At 35.8% G+C, this 10,493-nt stretch overlaps 1 protein-coding gene across 1 annotated transcript in view; it reads left to right on the top strand.

Annotated features, from left to right (window-relative positions):
* The first annotated feature begins 225 nt into the window (after nt 1-225).
* The window catches only part of LOC110459664 (cell wall integrity and stress response component 2-like), a 99,842-nt gene continuing 89,574 nt past the window's right edge, over nt 226-10,493 (top strand). Inside the window, exon 1 of the mRNA XM_021512024.1 lies at nt 226-279. Within this exon, the coding sequence (XP_021367699.1) occupies nt 252-279 (28 nt within the window). The 5' untranslated portion in view covers nt 226-251. The remainder of the gene's footprint in view (nt 280-10,493) is intronic.

Here is a 10,493-nt window from a genome sequence, read left to right on the forward strand (position 1 = left end):
TACTGAAAGCGAGAGGATATATCCGATATCAAATAATCAACAATAGTTTGGAATGAACTTTACCAGCTTTGACCTAATCACAGACAAGTTTCATGTATGACTCAAAGTTTTACCAATTTTAATATGTGTTTGACACTCTTTCAACAAGAAAACAACCGTCGGCTTCACGAACGCTAGACCTGTGCAAGTCTAGTCACTATAGTGCAAGGGAGAACCGGTCAGACGAAGAGTTTCTTTGTTTATCAGCGACAATGCTGATGAGCTGCCTGAAATACATAAGTAAGTATGTGTAGACTACTTTGTCAGTTTGTGTCTGTGTCACAACATGACTCCCCCGTCCCCCTTCCCACCATGGTGCGATTTGCTTCAAGTCAGTTTAATTGTAACTGTATTTAATGAGGGCGTTAATTGCACTTATGTTTTGTAAACAAATGCCACAGTGATCATTTGTCTGGCCAGTTTTAGCCTTAACAAAGCAGGCGTTTAAAGAATTACAGAACGTCCGCATTTAGGATTGCTCATCAGCTTTTTGCATATTTGGTCATCACTAATGTGTGCTAACATTGCGGTGATCATTCGGAGTTTGTCCGAAATAACTGATTTCCTTTATTGCCTTTCCATATGTTTTTGTAAACAAAAATAAGATGACTGTGATATTAAAGCAATCCTGATAAAACGTTTTCATTTATAGCCATTCTAGGCAAATACATATATTAAATAATGGGGCTAGACTCAAGGGTGCACTCGTGATTGTGTTTGTTTCTTTATGCCATGCTAGCACACATGTTTGGTTGTATGGTTGCAGGGATATCAAATGCATGTATTTCAATGTTATAAACCTGTGCTAAGGCCTAAGGGGCGGGGCTGAACCCTGAAAGTACTTGCTGTAGACTAAATGTATCCATATCTTCATGACCAGCAATTACATAAATGATTGGCTCTCTACGATTTCCATGCAAAAGCAATGACCAAGAGACTAAATCCTAAGGGATCAGCATAACCAGCAGGCTATCATAAAAGCATGAGTGTATTCGTCCTTTAATGTCAAGTCAGCAAGGAAATGGTTAAAGAGTTGAGGTCTTAACCGTTCCATGATTTGATCCAAACACTTAGTCCCGATACCCATGCATCATCACTGTCTCTCCATGGTTTTGGGTGGGGAAATATAGGAGAGGTGTACTAAAATTGCTATATTTTGCTGTAAGGGTTCTGTGTAAGAGGATCAATCAAATCAGTACATTGTTTTAGAATGAGTAGCTCAATCAATGTATATCAACAAAGGGACATAACTCCATAAATTTGGGAGCTAAAGTTCTCTGTTCTATATTCTCGAATACTCATGTCCTCTCATGATCAATGCAAGTATTATATGTACCAAGTATCATTGAAATTGGTCAAGTATCTGTTCTTTAGTAGTGCAAACAATGCATTTAAAGGGGCATAACTTCATCCATTTTGCATACTCTAGTAACACACTCTTACTTTAAGTATTATGTGTATCAAGTATGATTAAAATTGGTGCAGTGTTTTAGGAGGAGGTACCAGTTCATGTTCTTATTCATATTCATTTTGTTTACACCCAGATAGATGCATGGACAAACAACCTAACCACATTATAACCCCTCACACATATTACACATTTTGTGGCCTTGTAGGGAAACACAACTCACAAGGACCAAGCTCGAGTGAAACATTTATGAGGGAAAAACAAAGTATCATTCAACATTCTTCCCTAATGCAAGAGTACTAAATCACTTTATATATACTAATATAGAACAATAACACAACAGTGAAGATAAATCTTGCTACGCAACATTGTTGTCTATTCATCAACTAGTAACTCAAACTCAGATGTGGTACCTCTATCTATTTTTTCTAGAAAAGACTCTACGTTAGAGAAATATGTAATCAGTAATTTATGCATCTTGTGATTTCAAAGCTTTGAAACCTTAAAAGTAATTGCATTATTAGGTAAAGTAAAACACTAAAGAGAAATTCATGTTTTTTTGGTATTTTATCTGAAAAATTAGCTGGTGTCCATTGTGTAAACACGGCCATAGCCTTTTCTATTTTAGTATAATTCCTTGCATTGACATTAGGATTAGAACAAAAAACTATAGCATATCTGTATTACAATGTATAACCATGTGCAATTTCAGTTTGAACTTCTGATTCCTGAGACAATCTCCAAGTGGTAACAGACAAACAGACGGACAGAGGACAGCTAGACCGATGGACATCATTACTAATTGCATACGCAGATCCCATATTAACTCTGACGAACTTTGTTCAGATAAACATAGTTTGGCCTTATGATTAACCTTTGACCAGATTACCTTGACCATTGGTAAGTTGACTTCTCGTTGGTTATGACCAACTTTGCTTCATTATGTCATAACAAAATGTTTACCAAAATCTGGCCTTTTGAGGGTCATGTAATATGTTTTTGACAGTATAGCCCCACTTTTCATTTTTAGTAACAGCGACCCCGACTTTGACCTGATAAAATTGTGACACTCCTGGTCCTTGGCACATCTATATGTATCACAGTGTATCACTATGTGAAGTTTTAGAAAGTTCAGCCTTTTGGAGACCCGAGATAATCTCCGGAAACAAATGTGCTGAAAGACAGACAGACAGACAGATAGACAGACAGATAGACACTGTGATTACTATAGGGCACTAATGAAAGAAGGTTTGTAGAATTTCATATTGCCAACTGTTTGTCAAAAGTATAAAAAAAAACCATCAACACCTTCTGTTTATGCAAACTTGAGTCCCCTTTGTCCAAAGATGCTCTAGAACAAATTTGGTTAATATCCTTTAATTTGTACAAAATTGAGCTAAAATTGGTGCACAAATATTATAAACACATGAATTTTTTTCAAGCTATGAGAATGAAATGTTAACAAATCATTTGCAAAAGATACAATTGTTTAATGGTCACTCAATGCTGAACCCGAATTACGTGGAGCAAAATGTTGAGATATAATTAAACTTTAGATACAATCAAATCTTCACACCTGCCTAAGTTTACAGAAAGTTGCAGAATTCATCATAAAAAATTGTAATGATTAAATAAGCTTGAAATATCGCCAATACCAGTCACAGAAAAAAGGGTGTTAAAAAGCTTTGTCTAGAAGTTTGCATTAATAAAATATTGTATATTACAAATTTGTGTCTTGTTATGACAAGTAAAATTAATCTATTTTAGGGAGGAAATAAAAACGAGGCGAAATTATTTCTTTCTGAAGATGTAATACTTAACTATTTCAAGCACTGCCGAGCGTAGACAGCAAGAATGTATCGGACATTATATCCTTTGTCAAACAGATCGAGTGAGGCGTAGAATATTTTTTAAGTTTGCGGTATTATTCAAGGTTATATCTAAAAACGTTGAGTATCAATATTTTATGATGGCCGAGCGGAGCGAGTGTTAACAAATTCTGTAAAAAAAATGGTAAAAATATAGGTTTTTTAATTAAAATGTTGATACTTGTGTCATGTGCATGTAGTTTAGACGAGCATTTTGGAATTAAATATTGATTTATTTTGTCATAAATGTGAGTTATGATTTAAATGTTTGTCTTTTATTGTGAATTTGTACGCATACATATGCACAAGGCAACACATAATGAAAAGGATATACATGCTAGGCTTTTAAGCTAACATTGGTTATTATTCACCTGATAAAGTGATCCTAAGGAGGGTGCTTCATCGTCTTTGACATTTTTGAAATATATGTTTAATTGGTATTATGTTTTAGGTTCAAAATATGTTCACGATATAATGCTTTCTTACATTAAAATGTAAATGATTAAATTGCTTTATCATTTAGTTATTCAAAGGGAATAGAGATTGCAGCCATTGCTTCTTCAATCATCTTTCATAACTCCTTAATACTGATTTAGAATCATCTTTGAGCTAATTTTATTGCTTTTGCATGTCACCTACAGACCATGTAAAGCTTGTAAATGAGAGATGTTGTAACATCATCAGTTCTGTATTGTTTGTCTGTGTGTACTTAGAAATCACCATGCTCTTTGCAGGTTATGAAAAGATTAACACACTCGTACTAATTATGCTTGCTCCTAGGGTCCTGTCACTCCAGCATGGTGACCTTATAACATTGAAATGGTTATAATTAGTGTCTTATAATGAATAACGCCTACTGGCAATCCATAGACAACTACCAAAGTTTTCCCCAGGCCTGTTACCACCCAGGAATACAATCATGCTAGCCCATTCAAGGGGTCATACATTGCTGAGATATACAACATAGTAATTAGTGAACTATAGTTTGAAGGTTGTTTCGAAAAAAAGTAAACATTGACATTTTTTACAAGCCTGGGGCATTGGGCTTGGCAACTTAGGCAAACATGTAGATGTTCATGAACTGAAAAAAAGTACATTGTTTTATTATGTTTTCAGTCCCCGAAGGGTTCTCGAAGAAAGTTTGTCAGGGACATATCTTCTATACTATTTCACCTGGAGTAACCAGATTTGGTGTACAAGGACATCTTTGGATGGCAGAGTGAAGAGTGCAAGAAGGTCACTTTGACCTCACTGTGTCCTATATGATTTCACATTTGACCTTAACTTTTGAAAAAGTTGGGCTGGAGCATATCTTCTTTATTATTTCACCTGGAATAACCAATTATATGGTACATGGACATATTTGTAATGTGGAATGAAGAGTGCAAGAAAAAGGTCACTTTGACCTAACTGTGTCCTATGCTTTGACCTTTGACCTTTACTTTTGAAAAAAAGTTGGTCAGGGGCATATCTTCTCTACTATTTCACATGAAGTAACCAGATTTGATGTCCATGGATATTTTGGGATGGAGGAGTGCAGAGTGCAAGATTTAGATCACTGTGACGATTGACTTGACCTTTCACCTTTACTTTTGAAATTATTTGTACGGGGCATATCTTCTATGCTATTTCACTTGGAGTAACCATATTTGGTGAACAAGGTCATCTTGGGATGGTGTAGTGAAGTAGGTCACTATGACCTCACTGTGACCTATATGTTTCCTGACATAAATGTACTGTTTGTGTATAGAAATTCATACCGATGGCCATGGGGGTCTATGTATTGCCTTGTTAATACATATTTTCTATGCACAGTAGATCATATTTCTTTCTTTTCTTTTGAGAAAATTTTGACCTAAATGGATCAGGTGATATATTGACAAGGATGTTAAAATAAAAGTAAATTAGAAACAATAAAAATGCCCACATGGAATATCTGAGAGGTTTTCTTAATTAAAACACAATTTTTTTTAAACTACCATTAATTCTATTTTCATGGAAGAATATTCAGCGCACGTATATCCTATGGAGGGATTCTGTCCGTTTTGTTACCTTAAAGGTTTTTAGCCGGGGCGCCGCAGGCGCGCGAAATCTTTACTATCATCACAACGGTTACTGAACTATGTGCGCTCGCTTATAGGCAGTGCCTATTTCATATTAAAATGTTATTAATTGTATATTTATGTAAATAAGTGTGCATACCAAACATTTACCATAACAACCACTTATTCTACCATCGCACATTTTGAATCTGGACAAAAAAAATCGTTGCCTTCGAACGCAGCGAATAGAATATACCGTTCTGATTGGTCAATACCAAAGAGTGATATTTTCACACTGTGAAAATATTACTTTTGATATTTGTCACAGTGTGAAAGATATCAGTTTTATGAAGTTGATAGAATCTGATATTTCACTGGGAAAATGTAATAAACTATCTTATCAAATACCTGTTGAATCTTGTTATAGTACACACAAGCAATTTTCAGACCATGAAATACAACGTTCTGTATTGCACATGTGCAATAAGGAATGTTTTATTAACCTACTAGCCGAAACTACTTTTTATGGGAATCACCTTGTCGTGGCAAACTGAAAAATTCCCGGTATTTGCAAAAAATATTACAGTATATAAAACCTTTGTATCGATCTCTACCAAATACGGAAGGTATGTGATAAAAGCAAGACCACACACTCCGCGCACTCGTGAATATATTCGTCCGAGCACTAAACTCGTGCTTTCTGATTCGTTAGAAAAACACAAGTGTGTGGTCTTGCATATTTATTATATCATGTGATGTGATATTTTCCTACATACCAGCCATATACAGTACCAATTGTATGACATTTTAGCCTGAGTGAATCTATATCTAATTACATGTTCATTATCTCCTTCTTTACCAGACATCTTTACAAAATTAGCTCTGAAATATTTATAATGTTTCAAATGTGAATTTATGATTTTTTTTAAAATTAATTACGATGGAATGTCATAAATAGTCAAAAGAAACGTACATAGGTTCTACTCTTTGCAGAAAGCGTTATGGCGTTATAATTCAAGTGTTGTTAAAATGAGAACCTGCTTTTTCTTAAAATAGTAACACAGAGTCAATATCACAAATACCCAACCTCCAAATAATTATGACCCCACCAGTAAGGAAGTAGGAAGCATATAAGTATGACCCCACCAGTAAGGAAGTAGGAAGCACATAAGTATGACCCCACCAGTAAGAAAGTAGGAAGCACATAAGTATGACCCCACCAGTAAGGAAGTAGGAAACATAAATATGACCCCACCAGTAAGGAAGTAGGAAACACATAAATATGACCCAACCAGTTACGAAGTAGGAAGCAAATAAGTATGACCCCATCAGTAAGGAAGTAGGAAGCACATAAATATGACCCCACCAATAAGGAAGTAGGAAGCACATAAATATGACCCCAACAGTAAGGAAGCAGGAGGCACATAAGTATGACCCCACCAGTAAGGAAGTAGGAAGCACATAAGTATGACCCCACCAGTAAGGAAGTAGGAAACACATAAATATGACCCCACCAGTAAGGGAGTAGAAAGCACATAAATATGACCCCACCAGTAAGGAAGTAGGGAACATAAATATGACCCCACTAGTAAGGAAGTAGGAAGCACATAAATATGACCCCAACAGTAAGGAAGCAGGAGGCACATAAGTATGACCCCACCAGTAAGGTAGTAGGAAGCACATAAATATGACCCCAACAGTAAGGAAGCAGGAGGCACATAAATATGACCCCACCAGTAAGGAAGTAGGAAGCACATAAATATGACCCCACCAGTAAGGTAGTAGGAAGCACATAAATATGACCCCAACAGTAAGGAAGTAGGAAGCACATAAATATGACCCCAACAGTAAGGAAGTAGGAAGCACATAAATATGACCCCACCAGTAAGGTAGTAGGAAGAGCATAAGTATGACCCCACCAGAAGGGAAGGTGGAAAAAAATGTGTCTATACTACTATGTGTGATCTTACAGTTGTATTATAAAAGACCTTATACAGCCCTATACATAATGCATTTACACAATATACTATATTTTTGGACTTTGACATTACATATCCTTATCTTCTAACCATGCACCCATTACTTTACAATTTTACTCTGTGGAAACTTCCGCACGTATCCACCAATACTAATTACAGATTTTTTTCACAAATTGTGAATACAGTGTAGCCTCAGATTGACTCTTGGTATTATACGTATTTCATAAGATTTACAAGAGAAGGGAATCGTCCGGTTTTCGATATATTTACATGGTTTTTCTGTTAGTCGGGTGTTTGCTGTAAATTATTTGACACATACTTGTTTCTGCAGGTCAGCACTTAATTCTGGCTGAGTATCAATACCCCCTCCGATCCACCTGACCTCTGAAACAGGCAGCGATCAAAGAGATAGTACTAATTTGGTAGCCCCGCGTTGTCTGTGGAAGTAAATATTTAATGTTATTGCCGCCGGTCACACACATTCTCAGCCACACACAACACACAGGCTACTGTTTTAAGCTTTATTCAACATTGACTCAAGAAACAAGAATTCACCGAATATTTCATTTTCTTGAATTTTCACAAAAAAACTCTCACGAAATATGACAGTAAATCATACATTACTTATTCCTTATGGTTATTCTCCTGTACTAGCTGAGCTTAAAACCAACATGCTTTGAAATCGTCCAAAATAATCAATATGGCAGAAGTGATATTGGGATTGCTTTCTTTTAAAGATCCTAGTGTGAAAAATCTGATTTCAAACCAAGATGACATCTTTTCACACTTAGAGCACACGACTTCCATTGTGACAGGTGGTCTACCCATGGACAACCAGCAGGTGGTGGTACCATACTCATGGTTAATCTAAATGTCCACTTTGAGGATCTGACCTATTTTGATGTTTATTTTCGTGCCAAATTTCAAGGCATCCAATCTTCTCAACAATTCAGCTTACAGAAGGTCAATTTGCTTTAAATAATTAATAACCGACAATTCTCCATTTTTTAATTGATTGGAGACGTCATATAACATATGCACATATAACTCAGGGAACTCTTTCTCTTCCTGGTAGATCTTCTACCCAGGCGAACATTTTCTCATCCTGATATATTTCGCTTTCTCTTCCTTGTTGATCTCAAACTTAGGACGGAATGCTTTCTCTTCTAGGTAGATCTCCAACTCGGAGAACGATTTCTCTTCCTGGCTGTTCTCCAACTCAGGGAACGCTTTCTCTTCCTGGTAGATCTCTAACTCAGGGAACACTTTCTCGTCCTGATAGAACTGTCAGTTAGTAAATTCACTTCTCAATGAATGCGAAATGAATGAGTATTAAAGTAAAATATAAAATAAAGAACAAATCAAAATCAGCCTCTAACTTAGCAAAACCTTTAATGGTTCGAAGTGTAAAATCACCTTACAAAAGCGATCCCCCTAAAAAATACTTAGTTGGCATCCAGACTGTCTACAAAGAGTTAAGAACTGTAGGACGTACCCATAGACAAAGTGTGAGAGTACTTCACACCAGTGCTATATTTGCTGCTTAAGCTACCTGTACGGTACAAGCAGAAGCGCAAAATGATGTCTCATAACTGTAATACAAGCGATAAGTACTTGTCACTGCGGTAGAGACAGCGTCATTGTAATGCTCTCCAAACTCTCGTATGGTAGCCTTGGGACACCGGTACATTGTAAACGTAGCAGCCCTTATGTGGAATATATGTAGTTTACCATTTGTTCCTAAAAAACTTTCACCACATTTAAGAAGGATGGTACATTTGAAGTCTGAAGTATTAAATTCTACATTTGTCCTGTAGTGCCGAGGTTGCATTTGATTATGACAACTTACTCACTTAAATCTACTTTATTGTTTTAATACGGACGGGTTTGTAAATTGAATTCATAATAGATGTTGTGAAGTCGGGAATTCAACTACGGCAATAAATGAACAAAGGCAATACTTGAATGTAGACCACTGCAAAAGCACAAGGAGAATAAGACAAGGTGGGTGGTTCGGAAGGAGTCTTCTGCTTCATCAGCGATACCCAACAAACATGTAAATCTAGGTCAAATCCAATAAATGTTACATCCCAACATCACGAATTTGGGTATTAACAGCAAAAACACAAAACGCACTAATGAGCATACTAAAAAATCATTTAACTTCTTAACACAAAAAGAAATCGCCCATGATGGCGACTATAAAACGTGTCCATAGTCTTCGAGGATGGTACTATCAAGAAAGGGAAAATTCACTATCGGAAAGTCTTAATTGTGCCCCTTGTAGTACAACGTAGTGTAGGCTGTCCAATATTATGACGCCTCATTTTCGGATAGGTGCGTACAATGAGGTTGTGATCTTTCTACTAATGATCCATATAGCAATTAGTACTATGTATCTTTAAGCTAATGTCTCAGTTCTAAGTAAGGGTTATATTTGGACTGATTTACTCTCTTGACCACTACAATGTGAAAAACTGCAATATAAACAACATAACATAGAACCTTGATGTAATTAAAATACGTTTGCATACTTTTGTTCTTTGTTTCATTTTTATTTTCCATATTCCTATTGCCTTTGGTGACAAACTACAGTGTAGTAAGACTTTATTCATTGTTTGACAGTGTTTTGAATAGGTTTTTCCATTCGTTCAAAGTTCTGTTGAATTTCAGGACTTGCATACTTTACAAAAAGTAGGATACCCCCTAAAACCTCAATATCATAGATTACAGATTCTTCGCATTACAGAATATGTAATATTTAGTATACACCATGATGATATTAACTGGTTAATTTTTTTTTTATATTTCCACAGAATGTGTAATATTTAGTGTACATGATGATGATATTAACTGGTCAAGTGTTACCTGTACTTATATTCTCACAGAATGGGTAATATTTAGTGTACATGATGACATTAACTTGTTCTATGTTACTGTTTTTCCCACAGAATATGTAATATTTAGTGCATATGATGATGATATTAACTGGTTTTGTGTTACTTATATTCCCACATAATGTGTTATATTTAGTGTACACGATGATGACAGTAACGGGTTTTGTGTTACTTATATTCCCACAGAATGGCGTTATATTTAGTGTACATGATGATGATATTAACTGGTTTTGTGTTACTTATATTCCCACAGAATGTGT

Source organism: Mizuhopecten yessoensis, unplaced genomic scaffold (assembly GCF_002113885.1).
Source record: "Mizuhopecten yessoensis strain PY_sf001 unplaced genomic scaffold, ASM211388v2 scaffold10181, whole genome shotgun sequence".
NCBI classification, from domain to species: Eukaryota; Metazoa; Mollusca; class Bivalvia; order Pectinida; family Pectinidae; genus Mizuhopecten; species Mizuhopecten yessoensis.